General features: G+C 42.3%; 1 protein-coding gene and 1 long non-coding RNA gene across 2 annotated transcripts; both read left to right on the top strand.

The window, feature by feature from the left end:
- The first annotated feature begins 1,469 nt into the window (after nucleotides 1-1,469).
- LOC113125324 (uncharacterized) lies at nucleotides 1,470-25,868 on the top strand. Its single transcript, XM_026298710.1, has 5 exons — nucleotides 1,470-1,626; nucleotides 3,242-3,296; nucleotides 3,396-3,755; nucleotides 25,481-25,615; nucleotides 25,756-25,868. Exons 2-5 carry the CDS (start codon nucleotides 3,248-3,250, stop codon nucleotides 25,866-25,868), a joined length of 657 nt encoding a protein of 218 aa, XP_026154495.1. The 5' UTR covers nucleotides 1,470-1,626; nucleotides 3,242-3,247.
- On the top strand, nucleotides 18,321-21,570 carry LOC113141854 (uncharacterized). Its single transcript, XR_003296847.2, has 4 exons — nucleotides 18,321-18,538; nucleotides 19,477-19,538; nucleotides 20,436-20,542; nucleotides 20,639-21,570. It is a non-coding gene; the product is annotated as an uncharacterized LOC113141854 (long non-coding RNA).
- Nucleotides 25,869-26,097: the final 229 nt, after the last annotated feature.

The raw sequence follows: 26,097 nt of genomic DNA, 5'->3' as shown, positions 1-26,097 counted from the left end.
GTCCTGATACTCTGGGACCTCAACTCCCTCATGTAGATGAAACAGGACTGGGTCTTTGTCCTCAGTTAACAGTTGACAGAAGATGTAAACTGCTGAGAGAGACATGTGAGCTGTGGTTGTGAAGGTCCAGTCCAGTGTGATGTCGTGGTTCTCCTCTGCCTGATAGGAGCTCTGTGTCACATTCACTACAAATGTTCCTGTTGAGGAGACACAGAGGGAAAGTGACGACCACACACACTCACAACTTGGATTATTTTGGATTTCCAATTGATTTGAGTTAGTGGATAAAAACTGACCCCAGGTAAACGGGGTCAGGCTGATGAGCAGCAGGATCCAGCAGACCATCTTCTCCTGTCAGAGGAGACAGAGCTGAAGAGTCACAAACATGAAAAACCTGCAGTTTGTTTTTCTCTGAAAACATCCATCCATCATCTAGACCCCCTTAGTCCTAACCAGGGTCCCAGGGATCTGCTGGAGCCTATCCCAGCTCTCTTTGGGTGAAAGGCAGGGGTCCACCCTGGACAGGTCCCCAGTCCATCACAGGGCCACATAGAGACAAACAACCTCACACACTCACACTCACTCCTATGGGCAATTTAGAGTCACCAATCAACCTGACATACATGTTTTTGGACTGTGGGAGGAAACCAGAGTACCTGGAGAAAACCCACACAAGCACAGGGAGAACATGCAAACTCCACACAGAAAGGCCCCTGATGGGTTTCAAACCAGGAACCTTCTTGCTGTGAGGCAACAGAGCTAACCACTAACCCACTGTGCTGCTTTAACAAAGTCAGTCATTAGTAATAACTTTATTAGCTCATATAAAATGAGCAGCACCCAGACATTTTAGTGTTCCTAAGACTTTCATCATCCTGATGTTCTAAGTTAGACTCAAGAGTTGGAGGTTTCATTGTTTTTACCAACCAGTGCGGTCCAGTTAGTTAACTATTAGTTAGTTAGTTAGTTAACTAGTTATATTTCTATACAATAGTTAACTATCAAATACAATTGATTCATATTTTTGCATTAAAAACACAATCTAAGGAAATACAGGTGTTCTCATTAAATGAATTAACCAGGTACTACTTTAGAAATATTGGCTATTTTAAGGAAAACACACAGAGAAAACGTGTCAGTCATTTTAAAGTCATATGACATTTGAAAGGGGAATTTTTGTTATATGAAGCCTTTCTGCTGCAGAGTTGCCTCAATACATGATGTCAATGAAGGAGAATGGACACAAACATGTTTCTTACCTTCAAGAACAGCGTTTTCCTCGGCAGCAGACTGGATCAGGTCTCAGCTCAGACCATGTTAAAGTCTCACTGGGTCCGATAAAGAATCTCTGGATCAGGACCAGTTCAAATTCAGGCTGCAAAATCCCCTCATCGCTCTGTTTATATGTAGAAGGCGGAAGTTGACTGTGGTCGCTGTTTCCTGTGTAAAAGACGAAGTTTCAGTTTCAGTTTCTCTGAAAGCTGCTGTTTTTTTTTACTGTCTGAAAAGTCACATGGGAACAGTCACGGCTCCTTTGTCGAATGAGGTGGATATAATTTTAAATTTACTTCGGTTTCACGTCTGACTGTAAGAAGTCTTCATTGGAGATGGACTGAAACAGACCAGGTGAGTCCGGTCCGACGGTGTTGGATCTTGTCTGGTCTCTGATTCTGAGACTGGTCCTTCTTCCAGTCCAGCACCAACAGGAACTTTCTCATCGTTCAGATTATTTTGTCTCGGGTTATTTTCCATCTGCAAATTAATTCCTGGTCAACTCGCTGATCAGCTGAAAACAAGTAACTAAACCTGCTGTGATTGTTTGGGACGTACTTTAATGCGGAGAAACAGAAACAGCTACTGAGCCAAACATTAAATACGACACAGACCAGGAAGTCGCTTCAAACCACCGTAAAATGATTTTCCATCTTTCTGGTGAATGTTTTTATTTCAGTGTCCTGTGCGATTTGAGCTCCAGACTCCTGAAGTTCATTTTCCAACAGTTTCATCAGTTTGTTGACACAGAAAGTTTCTGTCAGAGAAGAAACTTGGACAAAGTGTCCGCCTGACGTGAACTGTATCGGGAGCGCGCATTCCTTCAGCGTGAACGTGGACCTGCGTTGTTAGTCTTGATTTGTATCTGAACTAAAAACAGTAACACTTGGATTCTTCAGTCGTTGTATCCAATAGAGTTTTTCCACCATGTTTCCTAATGTGTCTTTGAGTTTGTTGGTCTTTGTGCCGGAAGTTATTCCAGCCATTGTCAGCCTCATGTCAGGCTCTGGACTGTCTGACGTGTTTGTGTTGTTCAGCCACATCTGACTGCTGATTATTACTGGACAGTGTCCTACCTTGGTCTCGCCTGATCTGCTGCTCCTGCTACATTTCATTGCTGTTATTTTAATCCTGTGTTCACCTGAAGTTACTGTCTAGTTTTCTAATGTATGAGATGAAGACCAGAGACATGAAATCCACCAATAAAACTGTGAACATGGTTCAGGATTTTGCTTCTGAAAGTGATGGCACATACCAACATCTGATCAGCTGTTTGTTGTTGCTGGTTTCACAGAAAAGCTTTGAGCTGGGAACACTGGTGCTGAGGACCAGGACCAGCAGAGGGAGCTCTTCACTTTGTTGGTTCTCAAAGTCTCAGCAGGTCTGGGATCAGCTTCAAAGTGATCTCTGCAGTTTCTTTACTTCACTTTGATCTAAAATAACTGGACAGGTTTGATGCTGAATGAGCGACACAACATGTTCATCCCTTATTAAACTGAAATAAACTAAATTAGAGGAAACAGCAGGTGGTTCATTCCCAGTTTAGTCCAGTCCAAGCTGTGACCCCCAGACTGAGGACGGGACATCAGCCACGTTGTAGTGACTTGTGTTATGAACTTTACAGCACCTGAGCTTCTTTCCTCCAGCAGCACTGGAGCTAATGACTCCAGGACTGTGTTGATACAGTGATAGTTTAGGAAGAGTTGTCTTTTTGCTGTGGGCGGGGCCTAAATATGTTAATTAGCCCACGTGTGATGTCACAGGGGGCTCAGATTTGAAACCAGGAGTTCTGGATGTTGGTTTCTGACAAAGCTGGAACAACACTATGCAAGAAAACACCCAAAGATATTTGAAAAACACATTTAAAAGTTGGTGCTGCATCTTGTCTCTTTTAAAAAGTCAATGATTAAAGATTTTCCTCCTTCTACCTTTGACCTTTGACCTCATGTGTTTGTGTCTCCTCTGACAGGAGAAGATGGTCTGCTGGATCCTGCTGCTCATCAGTCTGACCCCCTTTACCTGGGGTCAGTTTTTATCCACTAACTCAAATCAATTGGAAATCCAAAATAATCCAAGTTGTGAGTGTGTGTGGTCGTCACTTTCCCTCTGTGTCTCCTCAACAGGAACATTTGTAGTGAATGTGACACAGAGCTCCTATCAGGCAGAGGAGAACCACGACATCACACTGGACTGGACCTTCACAACCACAGCTCACATGTCTCTCTCAGCAGTTTCCATCTACTGTCAACTGTTAACTGAGGACAAAGTCCCAACGCTGTTTGAGCTACATGACGGTGTTGAGGTCCCAGAGTCTCAGGACAAACAGTTTTCAGGACGAGTCCAGTTTGACAAAGACGTCCTCAGAAAAGGACGAGTCAGACTTCATGTGTCCAGACTCAGGACTGAGGACTCTGGTCTGTACCTGTGTTCAGTGGAGACAGATGGTGGTGCAGACTATAACAGCTGTCACCTCAAAGTCACAGGTAAGTTGGTTCAGTCCAGTTGAACAGTGTCCTTGTGTGTCCCTGTTGGACAGACTGTGGTGATAAACTGGACCTGATGGACTGAGGCTCTGAGCTCTGTGTGATTTACTACGATGATTTTTCTAACATCATATCACTCACATGCTGCACATGGCAACAAACATCATTAGGTCCAAGCCCAAACTGTCCAGATTTTCCATTTGGACATGAACAGGTATCAACAAGTCTCTCTGTGTGTTTTACAGCAGCTGCTGATGAACCTGAACCCCCGAGACCAACAGTGGGACGACGATCAGCGAGTCAGGGACTGACAGGCCTTGATATTGGACTGATAACAGTAGGAGTAGTAGGTCTGGTGATCGTTTGTGCTTTAATCTGGATTGGTCTGTCACAAGTTTTAAGCAACTCAGAATATTCCTCACATGTTACTGGTTTAGTTATTTAAACTGGTAAAAAGGCCTGGATTGTTGTCTGCTCACCGGACTATTGAATTAAAATTCAATAGACACAGTCCTTGTCCTCTCCTGTCCTCTATTTGTATCTATGTCTGTTTGCACTGGAGTAACCCCACGTACCTAAACAAATTCCTTGTGCAAGTGTACACAGACACTTGGCAATGAAGCTCATTCTGATTCTGAAATATGACTCAGTAGGAAACTATTTATGTTTCAGTCTGGGCACAAACAAACATAACTTTCATGGTTGTGTCATGGAGCCTTCACTTGGAAGACTTTTCTATTGTCTCCAGCTACAGACCCACAGACCTACAGACCTACAGACCCACAGACCTACAGACCTACAGACCCACAGAGCCCCCTGGGGCTGGACAAACAGTATTTGGATCACAGCCTGAGGACGTGATGACGTTACATTCACCAAGCCTTTTTACTATCATGGTGATGACAAACGAGAACAGACACAAACATGTTTCTTACCTTCAAGAACAGCGTTTTCCTCAGCAGCAGACTGGATCAGGTCTCAGCTCAGACCAGGTTAAAGTCTCTCTGGGTCTGAAACAATTTTAGTAACAGTCGTTCCTCAGTAACTACACAATACTTCAGGCTACTTCAGGTCAGCTCACACATTAATTCAATTCAATTCAATGCAGTTTTATTTGTATAGCACCAAATCACAAGTCAATCATCTCCAGGCACTTGACAAAAACCAAAAACCCAACAAATCCCTTATGAGCAGCACTTGGTGACAGTGGAGAGGAAAACAAAATGTTCAGCTAGTAATTAAAAGTGGAAAACAATAGCAACAAAGGTCAGGTGAGTTTGTCTCATTAAGACTGTATTTAATAATTATGAAAAACAGGTTCATGCAGAGGTGGAGATGCTGGAATGAGGCAGCAGGAGGAACAACAGTGTCTTCAAAGTTCTGAAGCTGCTGGGAAGGACAGGACGAGCACATCCATGGAAACAACTAAGGCAGGGGTGTCCAATCCTGGTCCTCGAGGGCCACTGTCCTGTTTGTTTTCCAACTATCCCTGCTCTACCTGGATCAGGTGTGTTCAGTCCATTACGATCTGGAACATACCATCTCAGATGAGGAAGACACAATGACATGGTATCCCCCAGCTTCTGATTGGCTGAACACACAGCATCCTTTTCATGTTGGAGTCTCACCAGGCCTTCTCCCTGCTTCGACACACATACACACACTTCCTTTGATTGTTTGATGCTGCAGGCTCACTATGCCTCCTGTTATAGGATCCAGGATGCAGAGGACCAGAGTATGCAGTTGTTTTTCACACACATTGTTAAACACACAGTTTTCTGCTGTCGTAGCCCTCAGTAACGTCTTGTTCCTGCTCCACAGATTGAAAATGTAATAAAATATGACTGATTGAAAACCTAACAGCATCAGGTCTCCTTGTTCAGTTCCAGTCTGTCTAGGCAGCTTTAACATGAGTATTGTCCTGAAGCTGTTACTGTTACTTGACTTCATACATGGTGATGAATCAGCATTACAATAATACAGAGATGTGTGGTGGGCCTGGGATGGCTACCTCTGCATCACTGAAACATCTGGACAGGACAGATGCTGACACACAAACCAAAGGCTGACAGATCTTCAAATTTAGGCAGATCTTAGAAACCAATGAGAACTAAAGTCCAGTCAGGCCAACAGTAATGGACTATCACCATTTCCAAATAAAACTGCTGGAGAAGAACATGCAGAGTCATGGGGCTAAGGGATGCTGACATATATTTGTCCTGCATTTGCCACATGACCCAGACTTCCCTCTAAAACATCCTAATAGAACTGAACCGTCGCTGCAGATACAATATATCAATGTAGAATCACAGTTAAAGAGTAAAAATGATTTGGTTTATCTTAATATTTACCTTCCAATGACGCAGTGGGTGCTGGTCTGTCTTATTCTTATTCCTCACTTTGACCTGTAAACATGGAAATATTTGTATGTACATTTTCAGCAATAAGGAATTAGCTGATATTAACGTGCAGCGAGTGTCATCTTTAAACAAGCGTCTCTCGTTATAAATGCGTTTGTTGCTGCACATTTTAAGACCATTTTTAATTTAAAAGTTAAACACGTCATTAAAAACTGTGTGCTCTTCATTCCTTAGCCAGTGCAGCTATTTGTTCCTTACTTTGTCTTGATTAAGTCGATCATATTTGTTACTGTTAAATGAGGAGAAACAAACTTACCAACTGCTCAGTATATTTAACCTATTTCCTCTGTAGGTTCTTTTCTTGTTATCGTCATCTCAGCTATTTAAGCAGTTTGCCTTGTCAATACTTTTCTTGTTATAACGAGATATGTATCGTGTAATAACAATAAACACACTGCTGTGTCATAAAGTTAATCCGTCTCTCTGCATAGCTGTGGAGAACAGCTGGGACGAATTGTACGACTCCATCTCTCTGGGAACATACACACATCTGGGTATAACATTAAATCTTAGGAGGTGCCTCCACATTAACAGTAAAGGATGAGAACCTGAAATACATTCAGATGTAACTAGTGTCTCAGCAAGATGTATACTAAATGTATACTATGTATACTAAATGTGTGTATAAATACTTGATGAAACATATTTGTGTTATTACTACAAACCTAAATATGAGCAGTGTGACATTTATTTACTAATATGGAATAAGTGAAGTTGCTTCTGTTTAAAACCTTATGAAAACATTGTTTTAGGGAATGCAGATGATTACTGCCTGGTGTGAGCCTCACTTGAAGATGATCCTGACAAGAGCATCATTGAAATGGTAAAGTAACATAAACATTTGTGTTTTGTATGATCAATTTACTCACAAATGTGTGTGTGTATTACCATAGAATTTAGTTCATTGTGGAGTCTTTTGTACTTCATGCCTTTTTATTGATTTGGTTTCAGGTGCAGTGTGATTCCTGTAATGGTTGGACACATTTTGAATGTGCCCAATATCACAAAGACAGTAGTGCACCATATCTTTGTAAAAAATGTAAAAAATAAATGTATATGAAAATAAATATGTATGTAATATAATATATATATATATATATATATATATATATATATATATATATATAATCTAAATATTTTACCACAGGTAGCATGGACTGTCAAATCAGGCTACCCCTGTAATATTAACTAAATGAACTATATAATTAGATTTTACCACAGGTAGCATGGACCCAGAGTCTTTTCAGGCCCAGTGCAGATGGGAAAACGATGCCTGAATAAGGACTGTCTAGTCGTTTCAGACCCAGTGAGACTGAGATGCTCCTGTTTGGATTTATCTCCACTAGGTGGCGTTAAAAGTCTGTTAAACTATAAACCTTTGTAAATAAATCCTTATTATTATTATTTATAATGAGAAAGACTTGTTCAATGACCAATTTTATCTATTTTTGAAATAAATTCAACTGTGGTTTCACCTTTGACCTTAGTCTAGAAATCTGTCAGATGATAAAGTGGCAAATTACCTGAAACTGGTGTTTGTCTTTGTAAAATATGACAACAAATTAAATCATTTCCAGCTGAGCTTCAGCTTAATAAGTGTGTTTATTACAAACTGCTACAAACACAACAAGCAGAAATAAAACTACAATAAAACCCAAATAAAAAGATCCAAATCAAATAACAGCCATTAGAATGAAATCAGGAAAGGCCTCCTTAGAGGACGTCACTGACTCTGCTGTTTTAAGCTGCTCAGGTCTTTGGATCCACATTTACCACAGTGAAAGCTCTGCCACCTCTTGTTTTCAGGCTCCTTTTGGTGGAGCCCTAAAGGACGAAGGCCCTGAGGAACACCAGGGAAGCATGGCATGATGGGAGGATGTCCACAGAGAAGGAGAAACTCCAGAGACGTCCAGAGGAACACTTGATAAATCACGTCCTGCCTGAGAAAAGAACAAACCCTCAAACTGGAGCAGGCTGTAGTTCTTTTCTCAGTCTGTGGGAATCAGGGTCAACACAGTAATAGATAATAATGTCTGTTTGTTCTTTAGGATGTTTGTTTTGTTCTTGTCACCAGACTCTGGTAAAAGTAGAAGTACTGACTCAGCTCCTTTATTCAAGTCAAAGTAAAAAGTACAGGGTCTGAAATGTACTTAAGTAAAAAAGTAAAAATGTTTTTTTGACGTCAGTGATTCACAACACATCTTTTGATAACTCCACAAAATTAAAAAAAGTTGGACACAAAAAAAGCCCAAGAAATTCTTCTTCTCTAAACATCCTGCCCAGTTCTGGTTCAGGGAGCAAAATACATTCTTGAACAGTTCTTTAAATCCGCCCATATATGGGAATGTCCAGCTTTTCCAAATCTGCTGCAACACTTCCTGGGTCCCTTTCTTCCTCCATGTGTCACTGCAGGTTTTCTCTCCATCATAACCTGAACACTCCCTGGATTTAACTCTCTAGTTAGTTACGTCTTTTACGTCGTGAGGTTGAAAAAGGAAGGAGCCTGTTTGATAATGTGAGGAGGAGAAAGTACAGATATTTGTGTTTAAATGTAGGGAGTAAAAGTAAAAAGTCCTCAGAAGAATAAATACTCTAGTAAAGTACAGATACCTGAAAAATCTACTTATGTACAGGAATGAAGTATTTGTACTTCGTTACTTCCCACCTCGGGTCCAAGTCAACTCCACCTTCAACATATAAAAAGAGCGATGAGTGAAGTTTTCAGACTGACTCTCCCCTGGTCCTGAGCCAGAGTCCTTTCAGACCGAGAGAGACTTTAACCGGGTCTGACCTGTGTCTCTATGTTCTTCACACTTTGACTCAGTCATGTGAGGGTCACAACCAAACTGACTGGTGAAGGACAAAGTTCTGGTTGTCTGCAGGATTTAGGACTTTGGTCTTGATCCAGTGCTCTGATAGAAAAGGGGTACTGTTAGTCCTGATGGCTCCAACAAGACCTGTGTGCTTCTTATAGAGCTCAGACTGTGTGTTCAGGGAAAAGCTGCCTCATGGACCAACAGGGTCAAAGTCTGATCCCTGAGAAACTTTACACCACTGATGAGGCGTTTACTGACACATCAGCAGGTTCAGTAAAACAAAGACTGAAGTAGAGTTTGACCAGTAGAACAACTGCTGCTGCTGCTGTCAGTCCCAGTCCAACGTATAGGCTGATCCTTCCCCGACTCTCTTGTTCTGGACTCCCTGTTGGTCTCTGAGCTTCAGGTTCATCAGCAGCTGCTGTAAAACACACAGAGAGACTTGTTGATACCTGTTCATGTCCAAATGTAACATCTGGACAGTTTGGGCTTGGACCTAATGATGTTTGTTGCCATGTGCAGCATGTGAGTGATATGATGTTAGAAAAATCATCGTAGTAAATCACACAGAGCCCAGAGCCTCAGTCCATCAGGTCCAGTTTATCACCACAGTCTGTCCAACACGGACACACAAGGACACTGTTCAACTGGACTGAACCAACTTACCTGTGACATTGAGGCGACAGGTGTTATAGTCTGCACCAACATCTGTCTTCACATCACACCAGTACAGACCAGAGTCCTCAGTCCTGAGTCTGGACACATGAAGTCTGACTCGTCCTTCTCTGAGGACGTCTTTGTCAAACTGGACTCGTCCTGAAAACTGTTTGTCCTGAGACTCTGGGACCTCAACACCCTCATGTAGATGAAACACGGTTGGGCCTTTATCTTCATTTAGCAGTTCACAATAGATGTAAACTGCTGAGAGAGACATGTGAGCTGTGGTTGTGAAGGTCCAGTCCAGTGTGATGTCGTGGTTCTCCTCTGCCTGATAGGAGCTCTGTGTCACATTCACTACAAATGTTCCTGTTGAGGAGACACAGAGGGAAAGTGACGACCACACACACTCACAACTTGGATTATTTTGGATTTCCAATTGATTTGAGTTAGTGGATAAAAACTGACCCCAGGTAAAGGGGGTCAGGCTGATGAGCAGCAGGATCCAGCAGACCATCTTCTCCTGTCAGAGGAGACAGAGCTGAAGAGTCACAAACATGAAAAACCTGCAGTTTGTTTTTCTCTGAAAACATTTCACATGTTAAAGTCTTCAGTGTTTCTGCCACAAGGTGGCGCCAGTTTCATTCTGTGTCAGTGAGGATGGAGAATAAGGTTTAGACTGATACATGGAGAGGAACCTGCTGCAGACTGGGACTTAGATGTGCAGACTGTTAACTTCAGCTGAAAGTTGAAACTTCTTTTACTGTGTCCACCTCAGTCCTGACTCTGACATTAATCCAGGTGGTTAAGCTGCTTTAAATCATCTCCTAAGTCTGAACTTCACAAAGAAGTGAACTAGGCAGTTATTTGGGCCCTTGACAACTCTTCTAATGTAGAGATGTCTTGTTATAAAAATAAATTATATATTATAAATTCTTCTTTGCGGCCCATGTAGGATTAGTCCAGACCTTATAGGTTTCCTCTTCCAGGTGTAAAAACCTGTGAGAACATCATTGGTGTCTTTTATTGCAAACTGTGGTTCCCTCCATGTTCCCCGTCACAGACTGTTTTTCTCATTAATATTAATATTTCCACCCGATACTGAGGAGGCTCCGTATGAAAGTCACGTTATATACGTGATTATTCTGAGAGTCCGTGAACACATCCTGCTGCTGGACACGACATTTAGCGCTGGTCCTGTGCACAGATGCCAAACCATCTACTTATGATTGCTGGGCCCGTCCAGCTTCTTTCCGGACATTTAAAACAGTTTATACACAGCAGGTTTATATAAAAATGATAAAAGTATCTAATAGTCATGAAACAACACTGATATAAAAACATTAGACACTGCAACAAGCCGTATGCTACAACGACTCCTGTTAGAAACCTTTGTTTACTGATGTCCTCAGGTTATAATAATAATCAATAGCTCTGATATCAATGGGCCCAGCTTTGAATTTGGACACAGCGACTGGTCACATCAGTTAGAAATCATCCTTCAAAATAAAGTAATAGGTAGAAATAAGAGGAGAGGAGAAAGTGTAGAAACTTGTTACCTTGTGTCTTCTGTCCAACCGCAAAGGTCCAAACCTGGGAAAGTTCTTTTCTTTATCATGTCAGAAATACCTGGTCCACACGGAGACTGTCCTCTGTCTGTTCATGTACTGGATCTTACCTTAGAGCTAAGACACCACTCCAATTGATGAGAGTAAACGTGTCAAAACTTGTTCTCCAGTTCAAATGTTTTGTTTGGATAAAATCTGAAGTTGTACCTGCAGCTGTTCCTCATGTTTCACTATGTCAGAGCCTCTTTATTCCTCTGAGCTGCAGCTTTTTCTAACTGGTTTTGGTTTTACTCTGCATCACCACGTCCTCACCACTGTGGACACTAAATTTCTGCATTAAAGACATGCACCAAAACACAGGACAGGTCTCATGTTTTCACATCCTGGTATTATGAGGGACCAGATCATCAATTAAGGAATATTGATCCACATTAAATTCATACATTTATTGATAAGACACCAAATTAGCTTCATTCCTGTTCCACCAAGGTTGATTTCAGATCAGTGGATCAGCCTCTATAACAGAACATGTTCTCATGGAAGTATGAAGCTTGTTGTCAACCTTGTTCTTGTCAAAGCTTGTTGTGGCTTCCAGCATAACTGAACACTGAGCAAGTGCTCTGACCAAACCTGCTCCACTGCTCTGGATGTGGATGTTATGTTAGTAAAATGTTCTGGGAGCTGCAGGTCTGATCACGTCTTGGCAAAGATGCAGCTGATGGAACTGATTTAATGTCATTCTTGGGCGGAGCAGATGAAAAGGAGATGGTTTGATTTATTAATGTTTTTCACAGCCTCCTGACTTGTCTGTCTTCAGATCACATGACAAGAACTGAAACCTTTTAAACATAAACTGTTCAGTCTTTTTATTTTGTTTATATTTTTAATGGAGACTTTTAGTGTCTTGATGAAAATATCAAATTATTAGATAAAAGTTAAAGGTTGAAAAAGCTGCAGCTCAGAGGAACAAAGAGGTTCTGTCAGCTGCAGGTTCTTTGTTCTGTCTGTTCCTGTTAATGTGAACTACAGTATCTCTGTGTTTTACAGCAGCAGCTTCACCTCAAAGTCTTTGTTTTACCGAACCTGCTGGTGTGTCAGTAAACGCCTCGTCAGTGATCAGACTTTGACCCTGTTGGTCCATGAGGCAGCTTTTCCCTGAACACAGTCTGAGCTCTGAGCTTCTGACCTGTGTGTTCATTACCTGAGGGAAACACACAGGTCTGGCTGGAGCCATTAGGATTAACAGGACCACCTTTCTATCAGAGCACTGGATCAAGACCTGAGTCCTAAGTCCTGCAGACAACCCAAGATTAATTCGTGTGGACTCATCCTGTGTCACACTGTGTTAATGGACTCTGCAGTGTGTTGGTACAAATAATGTTTGTATCCTCTTTCAATTATTTGTTTCAGTTCTCACTAACAGAAAAAAGTTTCTTCTTTGATTTCTGAGTCCAGTCCAGAAACCACATCAGGTCCTCTCATAATACCTGTTCTCTGTTTCCTTTATCACTTTTGTTATTAAAACCAACTCTGCAGTGTTTTTGCTCCAAACCAGATCCAGAGGCTGGTTCTGAATCTGAGTCAAAGTGTGAAGACCATAGAGACCAGCTGCTTTGCTGCTCCACTTTGTTCTGCTTCAGCTGAAACAACATCTTCATAGGAAACTGTTCTACAGAGGAACCAGTGAGTCTGTTCTCTGCTCGGCCATCCCTGTGTGGTTTGGTTCAGCAACCACAGAGCAGTGCACATCCACTGTGTGCACCGTGCACGTTAGGGTTTGTTTCTGACACCGTCCTACATAGGTGCGTCTCACGTGTGTTGTCAGGTTTAAACTCCTGAGACGGGAAAACCTGCACAGTCCTCGGTGTCGCATCCAGATTTGGTCATGGCGTTTGAGAAAGTTCAGTGTCATGTGATTTACCAGCCTCATTAAACGAAGTTATGTTTGTATCTTGTTAAAGTGCCTAGACTGAAACTTAGAGTTTCCTACTGAGTCATATTTAAACATTCGGTCTCATCCCTGGTTCTGTTCTGCTGGAAGCCAACACATATAATGAATCTACAACCTAATGTCAACATCCTGTGGTGAACGTGTCTCTTCTGATGATGCTGCTGGTTTCCTTCCTCTCATTCTAACACAAATGTCCTGGAGCAGAAAGTAGCAAACACTTCACTGTTTCTAACGTCCCATTTAATGATCATTGAATCATTTGGTTTGTCCATAATGTTCAGAGCCAAATCAGAGACATTCACAGACTGTGAACCAAAAGGTTTTTCCCAAAGCAGCAGAGTGAAGCTGATGTCAGAGGTGTCTAGATGTTTGTTGCACAGAAAGATCAAAACACTAACAGAGTTGTGTTTCTATGTTCTGTGTTTCTGTTGGAGGCTTTAATGATGGAATAATGCAAACAGCAGCTTAAACATGTGTCAGTCCATAATCAGCCATGATGGACACAATAAGATGAAAATCCTGAGTTTTCCAAAGGATGTTTTTAGTCCAGTCTGTTGGAACATGTGAGCCCTTGTTAGGAACAAAGACCAGTTTATAAATCTACAAAAACTTTACGTGCTCTTTGCTGCTTTTTGTTTCTCGCAGCGTTTGTGAGCCATCGAGATCATTCGGTGGTCGGATAAATGCCGGAACGTGTCCGTGTGCTGTGTTAGAATAAGGGCATTGTAAATCGCTGACTGTGTTATGAGAATTGTCATTTTGCAGACAGATTTATGTAAAGGGGGCAACCAGGCATATCACAGTTAAGGATGTTCTCTGTTTTTCTGTGCAAATCACCAAGACATGTGAATATATGGATGTGAACTCTGTATGAACTTTGAAGATAGCCTATGTTTCAACTCTCCCCTATTGTGTAAAGTGAGACGGTGCCTGGAAGTCATGTAACCACATCACATATAAATTAAAGTGTGCTAGGTTGGACTCTTTGCTGCAGCCGGGGATAGCATCGAGTGTGCATCTCCTAAAAGTCACGAGCTCAACCTAGAACAAAGAAAAGAAAGTGTCTGTGTAGATGTTTGATTAGAACCAACATGCTGGTTCTTCTTCCTGTTGGTAGCTGTGGAAGAATCAGTCCCCTAGAGGAACAAGTTGGAACCAGCTTTCCTCAGGTCAGAAACACCTGATGTAGCATTTAGGAGATCAGCTGCCACCTGTGAATGTATGAGGAAGGTTTCATAGATGGTTGAAGGCAGGATAAATATCACTTTACATTTTCCAACTATTAACATTCATTTGAATCCCAGTTATTAGGAAACGTGTTGAATCGTTTCTTTGTGGTTACACAGTTACAGGAAATGTTGTGTGTCATTTTGTGAAGTTTTGTTGGTTGTTGTGTTTGATTTCTATGATTCTTGTGTGGAGACAAACTTCAAACTTCTTTACACGAGGATGTGAAATATTGCAGTAATTACTGAGCACTAGCTTGACCGAGAAGCTAAATGCTGTGTCCTCTGCACTGATCCTCAGGTGCACAGGTGTCTGGCCTGTCCAGGTCTCCCCCAGGTGTGTTGCTGCTGGATAAACTGCACACACAACCTCAAATGGAGTTTTGTCTGAGTCTTTATTTACCATAAATGTATTTGCTTTGCACTGAGGAAGGGACTTAGAAAAACTTCCTCATAAACCAAACTCTAAACTAATACAGATCATCTTCAGTGCTGGTATGATACTAACACATTAGAACAAGGCACAGGTCAGTACAATGTATGTCCCCAAACATAGTACAAAGTGCAGTCCAAGTACAGCAAAAGTACCACACAAATGTGGTAGAATGTCCAATGTCAGTACAGCACTAACTACAGACAGTACAGCTGATACAACTGAATCTGTGACTGTGAAGGTTCTTACCACCGTCATAAAGGATCACAGAACCTCTAGATCACTGAAGAAGAGAACAGCAGTTTGTCTTGTAGCTACACTCCCTGTTTGAGTCACCAAAGTGCAATAGCGCCACCTGCTGACTGAAACCTGCTATAACACCATGTTAGGCCGTGACCAGGTTGTTTCTGCTCCAACTAAACATGTCGTCATTTCCAACCTAAGGTGGAGCCTTCACGCTGGTGTGGACAGGACTCTGGATAGTCCTCTGGGTGGTTCCAAAATCCACAATAATGTCTTTGGTCTTCTTGGTGTTTATGATCAGATTGTTGTCTGTTCACCAGACTATTGAATTAAAAACCATCCAGGCCTCTTTACCAGTTTAAATAACTAAACCAGTATAACCAGTAACATGTGATGAATATTCTGAGTTTATAAAAACTTGTTTCAGACCAATCCAGAATAAAGCACAGACGATCACCAGACCTACTACTCCTGCTGTTATCAGTCCAATATCGAGGCCTGTCAGTCCCTGACTCGCTGATCGTCGTCCCACTGTTGGTCTCTGAGGTTCAGGTTCATCAGCAGCTGCTGTAAAACACACAGAGAGACTTGTTGATACCTGTTCATGTCCAAATGTAACATCTGGACAGTTTGGGCTTGGACCTAATGATGTTTGTTGCCATGTGCAGCATGTGAGTGATATGATGTTAGAAAAATCATCGTAGTAAATCACACAGAGCTCAGAGCCTCAGTCCATCAGGTCCAGTTTATCACCACAGTCTGTCCAACACGGACACACAAGGACACTGTTCAACTGGACTGAACCAACTTACCTGTGACTTTGAGGAGACATTTGTCAGAACCTGCTCCAACATCTGTCTTCACATCACACCTGTACAGACCAGAGTCCTCAGTCCTGAGTCTGGACACATGAAGTCTGACTCGTCCTTCTCTGAGGACGTCTTTGTCAAACTGGACTCGTCCTGAAAACTGTTTGTCCTGAGACTCTGGGACCTCAACACCCTCATGTAGATGAAACAGGACTGGGTCTTGGTCCTCCGTAATCAGGTGACAGAAGATGTAAAGTGCTGAGAGAGACATGTGAGCTGTGGTTGTGAAGGTCCAGTCCAGTGTGATGTGGTGGTTCTCCTCTGCCTGATAGGAGCTCTGTGTCACATTAACTACAAATGTTCCTGTTGAGGAGACACAGAGGGAAAGTGACGACCACACACACTCACAACTTGGATTATTTTGGATTTCCAATTGATTTGAGTTAGTGGATAAAAACTGACCCCAGGTAAAGGGGGTCAGGCTGATGAGCAGCAGGATCCAGCAGACCATCTTCTCCTGTCAGAGGAGACACAAACACATGAGGTCAAAGGTCAAAGGTAGAAGGAGGAAAATCTTTAATCATTGACTTTTTAAAAGAGACAAGATGCAGCACCAACTTTTAAATGTGTTTTTCAAATATCTTTGGGTGTTTTCTTGCATAGTGTTGTTCCAGCTTTGTCAGAAACCAACATCCAGAACTCCTCGTTTCAAATCTGAGCCCCCTGTGACATCACACGTGGGCTAATTAACATATTTAGGCCCCGCCCATAGCAAAGAGACAACTCTTCCTAAACTATCACTGTATCAACACAGTCCTGGAGTCATTAGCTCCAGTGCTGCTGGAGGAAAGAAGCTCAGGTGCTGTAAAGTTCATAACACAAGTCACTACATCGACCCTCAGATGGTCTTTACTATGTTTGGACTAAGCTCCTGGTAACATCTGCTAAATTAGATATTTGGATCAATCCTCTATTCCACTGACGTCCACAAACCTTCAAAACCAGCTTGAATGTAAATTTCTACAAGGCTAAAAGTAAACATCTAACATACTGTATGAAAATGGAAAAACACAGGACATTATTCTCATAAATAGGATAAGCACAGGTGGTAAAAGTACTCACATTCTATACTGAAGTAGAAGTACGTATACTTGTGTAAAAAAAGACTGAAAGTAGAAGTACTGACTCAAGTAATAAAGTACATGGTCTGAAATGTACTTAAGTGACACAGTCAAATGTTTTTCCCCTCAAATGTTTTTCCCCTCAAAAACAAAAAGACAAAAACCACTGACTCTGACAAAGAAGAGGATTTCTGCTTTGTTTGTTTGGAGAGTTACTTGAAACCAACAGAGGTCTGAGTACAGTGCTGGCAAGACATGGGCTGACCAGGCCTGCACCGATGGGGGAGCCAGTTATACAACTGTGAGTCTGATGTGGACTAATTTCTTTGTCTCTGACCCTTTGTCTCTCTCACACACACACACACACACACACACACACACACACACACACTCAGTTCAGGTCAGTTCAGTTCAGGTCAGTTCAATTCAGTAAATTTTAGCAATTTTACATTTCTTAATTTTCATTAAAAATGTTCAGTAGTTAAATTGATGATTGTTGTACTAGTCTCTGTCTTTATACAGCCAATTTAACCAATGTAACTTTGTGATTGTGTTTTTTTATTATTATATTTTAATGAATGTTACAACCGTCCCCTGTAATTGGTTCAGTCACATTTGACTCTGTTCCAGTTTAAATTGTACATATATTATCATATGTACATGTTACAGCAAAGTGGGTGGGATCTGACAGATGTGGGTTTAATCTATTCAAACTTTAACTTTCCACTAAAAACACTGAGAAACTGAAGGAAAAACAAAAAGTGTCTTTTGATAACTCAGCAAAACTAAATAAGTTTGACACAAAAACAGGAAATTCTTCTTCTGTTAACAACCTCCTGTTGGTTCAGGGAACAAAACGCAATGGATTCACCATGATTCATTCTTGGAGCCGATATCAAACACTTCTTTAAATCCACCCGTTGGTGGGAATGTCCTGCAGACTGATGGACCCGGGACATTTCAGCTTGACTTGATTTTTCCAAGCGCATCTTGATCCAACTTCACACATGTGATGCAGATTTGAAGCCTTTCTGCTGCAGAGTTGCCTCAATACATGATGTCAATGAAGGAGAATGGACACAAACATGTTTCTTACCTTCAAGAACAGCGTTTTCCTCGGCAGCAGACTGGATCAGATCTCAGCTCAGACCACGTTAAAGTCTCCTACAGATTCTTAAGAAGAGGAGTCTGTATGAAAAACCTGCCCATTCTCTTGGTGTGTATGTGTTTGCATCACAGCATTTGATTGGTCAATGTGTGTGTGTGTGTGTGGGGGTGTCCAGTCTCTGTCCAGAGATTCAGGCTGCAAACTCCCCTCATTGGTCTGTTTATATGTAGAAGGCGGAGTTGACTGTGGTCGCTGTTTCCTGTGTAACAGGTGAAGTTGATCTAAAGCTGGTGTTTTTCTTACTGTCTGAAAAGTCACATGGGAACAGTCACGGCTCCTTTGTCGAATGAGGTGGATATAAATTTAAATTTACTTCGGTTTCACGTCTGACTGTAAGAAGTCTTCATTGGAGATGGACTGAAACAGACCAGGTGAGTCCGGTCCGACGGTGTTGGATCTTGTCTGGTCTCTGACTCTGAGACTGGTCCTTCTTCCAGTCCAGCACCAACAGGAACTTTCTCATCGTTCAGATTATTTTGTCTCGGGTTATTTTCCATCTGCAAATTAATTCCTGGTCAACTCGCTGATCAGCTGAAAACAAGTAACTAAACCTGCTGTGATTGTTTGGGACGTACTTTAATGCGGAGAAACAGAAACAGCTACTGAGCCAAACATTAAATACGACACAGACCAGGAAGTCGCTTCAAACCACCGTAAAATGATTTTCCATCTTTCTGGTGAATGTTTTTATTTCAGTGTCCTGTGCGATTTGAGCTCCAGACTCCTGAAGTTCATTTTCCAACAGTTTCATCAGTTTGTTGACACAGAAAGTTTCTGTCAGAGAAGAAACTTGGACAAAGTGTCCGCCTGACGTGAACTGTATCGGGAGCGCGCATTCCTTCAGCGTGAACGTGGACCTGCGTTGTTAGTCTTGATTTGTATCTGAACTAAAAACAGTAACACTTGGATTCTTCAGTCGTTGTATCCAATAGAGTTTTTCCACCATGTTTCCTAATGTGTCTTTGAGTTTGTTGGTCTTTGTGCCGGAAGTTATTCCAGCCATTGTCAGCCTCATGTCAGGCTCTGGACTGTCTGACGTGTTTGTGTTGTTCAGCCACATCTGACTGCTGATTATTACTGGACAGTGTCCTACCTTGGTCTCACCTGATCTGCTGCTCCTGCTACATTTCATTGCTGTTATTTTAATCCTGTGTTCACCTGAAGTTACTGTCTAGTTTTCTAATGTATGAGATGAAGACCAGAGACATGAAATCCACCAATAAAACTGTGAACATGGTTCAGGATTTTGCTTCTGAAAGTGATGGCACATACCAACATCTGATCAGCTGTTTGTTGTTGCTGGTTTCAGGATCCAGCAGACCATCTTCTCCTGTCAGAGGAGACAGGAACACATGAGGTCAAAGGTCAAAGGTGAGACACTCCAACATCCATTTCTGTATACGATCTGATTGGCAGCATCACAGCTGAGACTCAACAATATCTGACTCCTGTGACCTGGTGATGAGTCGGGGCTCAGTGTGATGTCCAGCATCACTTCTAGTGTCATCACAACTAAAACAAAGCTCCTGCTAACGAGGCCTTGGACCTAAAGTCAGGGCCTAAACACTGACCTCATCTTTTCATATGTATATGTGAGTAGGGAAGACAAAACCTGAGGGAATCAAACAGTGACCATCGTCTCTCAAGTCAAGTGTGTTAATGTCTCCCCCTACTGGCCAGTTTCCAGAAGTGATGTCATTAATCCAAACTGAATTCTTCCTCATGTTGAAAACTGTCAACTCCTCTTTACAGCACAGTGACTTGTATCTAACGCTGCATTTATCCACCACATATACACTGCATAGAAAATGACTTATGTAACTAAAACTAATATATACACATCATTAATAACTCACTGCTGCTCAATCAGCATTTACCCCCTCCCCTCCTCAAACAGGCCTCTAGTGCCAGTGGTGGAAAGTACAAGTACATTTAATCAAGTACTGAAGTACAGGTCTGAGGTACTTGTCCTTTAGTATTTCAACTTTCTGCTACTTCGTCCTTGGACTTCACTACATGTCAGAGTCAAACCTTGGACTTTTTCCTGCTCTACATTTATCTGATAACTTTAGTTCAGGATCAGCTGGATCCAACAAAATACAGACTGATCATCAAACTTTATTGATCCCTGGGGGATAATTCCCAAGATACCCAGCGGTATATAAAGTACTTCAAATTAGCAGTTGCTTTAACAAACCCCTGAATCAGCTCATATTCATGTTTGTTCTGTCCAGTTGCTGTAGCTTTTGTTTGCTCGTTTGATGTCAGGTGTTTCGCACCATCGGGGCGTTCGGGTCTCGGTTCTGGTCGTCTTCATCGTCCTGCTGCTGAGCATCGCTGGAGGATATTTACTGAGACACCAGTTTCTACGACATGTAAGCCCAAAGTCGCTTCTTGTGGTCTAAGTCTTTTGGGATACAACTGGGTGATTATTAAACTTGTGCTTAACTTACTGCTTATTGTTCATCCAGCCTCTGAAGTATGACCCCGCCCCACCAGCCCCAGCTTGAGTGCCTTTTCGTGGAGATGGGAGGATTATACATTCACCTTTTGCACCTGAGAGCTTTTCTTACTGCTCCTCAGTCAGATGAGTCATTTGGAGAGAGAAGCACAGCCCTGAAGAGAAATATGCCATAACTGCAAAGACGTATGGCCAACGGCAGGTTCACTCCAAAGAGCCTTTAGGTTTCTGTGGAGGGAAAAGATGCAGATCCTGATGGCAGCACTTGTTTTGGCGTTAGTGTTCTAGTTTCATACATCACCAGCCATTTTCAGCGATGACCTCTTCCTCACCCAAACCTCACAGGTTCAGTTGTGAGCCAACAAACATCCCTAAGGAGAAGAACTGGGAGTGTCATATTTTGTCTACTGATGTAGACGTGTTGTTCCTGAATATTTGATCCCACTGTCTGTCAGGGTTACTGAGCTGCCTCAGCCTGACTGACTAGTACATGACTGGCTTCAGTTCAGAGTGAAGTGTCAGTCTGAGTTCTGTCCAACAATCTACATCTTAAAGCATTAAAACTTACATTTCACCTGCCACAGACTCACACAGTCTTTAAGTTTCATTGGTGCGGACTGATTTTGTAAACGAGCAGACACTGAGACCTCTGGAAGTATTTTATATTGAGAGTAAAGTCAGAATATCCTAAAAATAATATTCATTTAAGGATTTTTGTTCTTGATTTTCATACCTGTATCAGACAATTCTATTTTTCTGTTAGACAGAATGTTCTTATAAAAGTTGTGTATCATTGTTATTGTTGGTTTTGAATATGAATATCCATACATACTAGTTTAGCATTTATTTACACATGCACACTTTACATCTGTTGTTTTATGGATGTTGGTATAGTTTAACAGCAAACACGTTTCTAAATAAACATTCTTCATTAAAAAGCTTCATTGTTCTCTGACTGTTGATTCTGATGTGTGATGATCTGATTAAATCTCTGTTAGTGATAAGAAAAAGGTTTTCAGGCCACAGCTGATCAGACCTCTGGGGCCCGTTCTTCATACGTCGCTTATTACATCCAAGATCATATGATCCAGCTAATCATTATCTGGCTAAGTTGGTTCTTCGAACACACCTGTTGATTAGTATGGCTGGATTGAGTTATCTGAGATCATTGTGTGTTCATGCACTGGTTTAAAGGGGCGATGTATCGATTGTAGAAACACTGATCAGCAAAGCTGCGATTGGTTTCCCACAGTGGCCAAAGAGCGTGCACTTTTTCTCAGCGACAGAACAAGAACTCTTAATGGAGGGCTATGGCGAGTTCCAAAATTTAAAAACGTCAGGGAACAGCTCAAAGGCTGCAAAAGCCAGGAGAGAGGGTTGGCAGGAAGTTGCAGACAAATGCATAAGTAACAGTGTTAGATGTTTTTATCACTTATTACAGTAAATAATATGTATTTTTCTTTTTTTATTGTCATAATTACTTTAATCTTTTATATTAGAGCCACCAAGGGACCCACTAGAACCTGGGAACAAGTAAAGGTGAAATACAAGAAGTTTCTACAAAATGGTAATATTAACTGTTAACTATATTAACTACATTTACTGTTTTTTACTCCTTTTTTAAAAGACAAATGATGTGCTTGTTTGTTTATATCAGCAAACAGGAAAAAGGCAGAATAAAAACAAAACAACATAAAAAAAAAACAGGCAACCCTCAGACTTGCCAACACTGAGATCTTCCCTTTAGTTGGCCGAAGGTTATTTCAATGCATGCATTTGTCCTGGCTGCAGCTGCACTGTAACGGGTTTGTGGCCCATGGTTGGGGTCAGGGAACGGGGTCATAAAAAACTGCCTACAGGCCCCTGTCCCCAAGCAGGATCCCATCATAGTCACCTGTACACCCCAAAATCAATAATTACTTTATTACTTTTCTACATACAAGTTAATCACTTTATCACTTTATTAATTGTTAGTAATTAATATAATTTAAATAATATTTGATTTAATAACTTTTAATTAGAATAACTGCTGTAACAATTGAATTTCCCCTTGGGGATTAATAAAGTAGTCTTCTTCTTCCTCTTCAGACTCCTCATTTTCTCTGACACTAGTGAAGCGTTTGAAAGCAGCAGACGCCACAAACCGTCTGGTCTGTTCACGGTCCAACAGCACAACCACCTACTGACCCAGGCTGCCTTCATGTAGTCTGCTCTGCATCAGGCTGATGTGGGACAGCTGAAGCTTCCTTCCCCGAAACATGTCAGCATCAGTTTCTGCCTCAGCACCACAGTCGGCTGATTCACAAAACCAGAGGGATCCTGGTCAGGAAGCAACAGGAAGCAATGGGCTGCACGTTGCTTCCTGTTTGGAGTGATGGGTGGGCCACTGGGCGGACTGTTAACCTTCACTTTACTTCAGTCGCTTCTTACTGGTCACTTTGGTCACTTGCTGCTGCTGCAGTTATTCTCTGAAGAGCTTCATCAACTGCTCTGTGGTCATTAAAGACCAGCTTCTTGAATCTTGGCTCTAAAATGGTGGTTTCTGAGAGAACAGTGCTGGATTCAATTCTGTGGAACTTTCTGTCCATGGACGCCCAGAGAGCAGCCACTAACTCTTGTCACTTTCCCTGTGGTTACTCTGGTCTGATGCTCAGCTGTCACTCTCTGTACAGGATCAACATTTTGGAGGCTGTGACATAGCTCTCTCTCTCTCTCTCTGTCTCTCTCTCTCTTTCTCTTTCCTGTGTGTCTAACTCCGCCCCCCTCCTCTGAGACACCACACATATTGACCAATCAAATGCGGCTCAGAGAGAGAGAAAGAGAAAGAGAGAGAGAGAGGGAGAGAGAGAGAGCAGGGACTATTTATTGGGACTGACAGACTCCCAATCAAGACCAGAGCGATGAGCGGGGCTTTTTAGACACAGACTCTCCCCTGGTCCTGAGCCAGAGAGACTTTATCGGACCCAGAGAGTCTTTAACGTGGTCTGAGCTGAGACCTGATCCAGAGAGACTTTATCGGACCCAGAGAGACTTTAACGTGGTCTGAGCTGAGACCTGATCCAGAGAGACTTTATCGGACCCAGAGAGACTTTAACGTGGTCTGAGCTGAGACCTGATCCAGAGAGACTTTATCGGACCCAGAGAGACTTTAACGTGGTCTGAGCTGAGACCTGATCCAGAGAGACTTTAACGGACCCAGAGAGTCTTTAACGTGGTCTGAGCTGAGACCTGATCCAGTCTGCTGCCGAGGAAAACGCTGTTCTTGAAGGTAAGAAACATGTTTGTGTCCATTCTCCTTCATTGACATCATGTATTGAGGCAACTCTGCAGCAGAAAGGCTTCAAATCTGCATCACATGTGTGAAGTTGGATCAAGATGCGCTTGGAAAAATCAAGTCAAGCTGAAATGTCCCGGGTCCATCAGTCTGCAGGTTTATGCTGGAACGGGGCAGTCAGACCAGAATCCAAAGCTGTGTTTGTTACGAAGGTGTGACTGAGAAGGAAAAGTCTCAGGACCCAGATCAGGACGAGTCTCTATTAAATAATGTTTTTAAAGGGGAAACAAATTCAAAGCGTCTCGAACCGAGAGAAAACCGGAGCAGCCTTTAGAGACGCTGAGCAGCAGGTGGACAAAAAACCGGTACGAGTGCGCAATAACAAGAACAGGGACTGTGTTACAGCTGAGACCAGTGTGCAGTGTTGCCAACTCGTCAGTAAGGAAAGTAGCTATTGGCTGTCCTAAAAGTCCAGGCATCTGAGACAGTTATATGGAGTCACTGGAGCTAATGACTCCAGGACTGTGTTGATACAGTGATAGTTTAGGAAGAGTTGTCTCTTTTCTGTGGGCGGGGCCTAAATATGTTAATTAGCCCACGTGTGATGTCACAGGGGGCTCAGATTTGAAACCAGGAGTTCTGGATGTTGGTTTCTGACAAAGCTGGAACAACACTATGCAAGAAAACACCCAAAGATATTTGAAAAACACATTTAAAAGTTGGTGCTGCATCTTGTCTCTTTTAAAAAGTCAGTGATTAAAGATTTTCCTCCTTCTACCTTTGACCTTTGACCTCATGTGTTTGTGTCTCCTCTGACAGGAGAAGATGGTCTGCTGGATCCTGCTGCTCATCAGCCTGACCCCCTTTACCTGGGGTCAGTTTTTATCCACTAACTCAAATCAATTGGAAATCCAAAATAATCCAAGTTGTGAGTGTGTGTGGTCGTCACTTTCCCTCTGTGTCTCCTCAACAGGAACATTTGTAGTGAATGTGACACAGAGCTCCTATCAGGCAGAGGAGAACCACCACATCACACTGGACTGGACCTTCACAACCACAGCTCACATGTCTCTCTCAGCACTTTACATCTACTGTCAACTGTTAACTGAGGACAAAGACCCAGTCCTGTTTCATCTACATGAGGGTGTTGAGGTCCCAGAGTCTCAGGACAAACAGTTTTCAGGACGAGTCCAGTTTGACAAAGACGTCCTCAGAGAAGGACGAGTCAGACTTCATGTGTCCACACTCAGGACTGAGGACTCTGGTCTGTACCGGTGTGAAGTGAAGACAGATGTTGGTGCAGGTTCTGACAAATGTCTCCTCAAAGTCACAGGTAAGTTGGTTCAGTCCAGTTGAACAGTGTCCTTGTGTGTCCCTGTTGGACAGACTGTGGTGATAAACTGGACCTGATGGACTGAGGCTCTGAGCTCTGTGTGATTTACTACGATGATTTTTCTAACATCATATCACTCACATGCTGCACATGGCAACAAACATCATTAGGTCCAAGTCCAAACTGTCCAGATGTTCCATTTGGACATGAACAGGTATCAACAAGTCTCTCTGTGTGTTTTACAGCAGCTGCTGATGAACCTGAACCTCAGAGACCAACAGTGGGACGACGATCAGCGAGTCAGGGACTGACAGGCCTCGATATTGGACTGATAACAGCAGGAGTAGTAGGTCTGGTGATCTATGCTTTAATCTGGATTGGTCTGTATATAAAGACGTTTCACTATCACTAGTTTTTATAAACTCAGAATGTTCCTCACATGTTACTGGTTATACTGGTTTAGTTATTTAAACTGGTAAAAAGGCCTGGATGGTTTTTAATTCAATAGTCTGGTGAGCAGACAACAATCTGGTCATAAACACCAAGAAGACCAAAGACATTATTGTGGATTTTGGAACCACCCAGAGGACTATCCAGAGTCCTGTCCACACCAGCGTGAAGGCTCCACCTTAGGTTGGAAATGACGACATGTTTAGTTGGAGCAGAAACAACCTGGTCACGGCCTAACATGGTGTTATAGCAGGTTTCAGTCAGCAGGTGGCGCTATTGCACTTTGGTGACTCAAACAGGGAGTGTAGCTACAAGACAAACTGCTGTTCTCTTCTTCAGTGATCTAGAGGTTCTGTGATCCTTTATGACGGTGGTAAGAACCTTCACAGTCACAGATTCAGTTGTATCAGCT

The sequence above is a fragment of the Mastacembelus armatus genome, chromosome 18, assembly GCF_900324485.2.
Source record: "Mastacembelus armatus chromosome 18, fMasArm1.2, whole genome shotgun sequence".
NCBI classification, from domain to species: domain Eukaryota; kingdom Metazoa; phylum Chordata; class Actinopteri; order Synbranchiformes; family Mastacembelidae; genus Mastacembelus; species Mastacembelus armatus.
This window is presented reverse-complemented; position numbering and strand designations above follow the sequence as displayed.

Coding starts and splice junctions, on each gene's coding strand:
- LOC113125324 (XM_026298710.1), top strand. CDS start 3,248: ATGGTCTGCTGGATCCTGCTGCTCATCAGTCTGACCCCCTTTACCTGG. Junction 3,756..25,480: donor CTGTCACCTCAAAGTCACAG/GTAAGTTGGTTC, acceptor TGTGTTTTACAG/CAGCTGCTGATGAACCTGAA. Junction 25,616..25,755: donor CTATGCTTTAATCTGGATTG/GTCTGTATATAA, acceptor TCTGGTGAGCAG/ACAACAATCTGGTCATAAAC.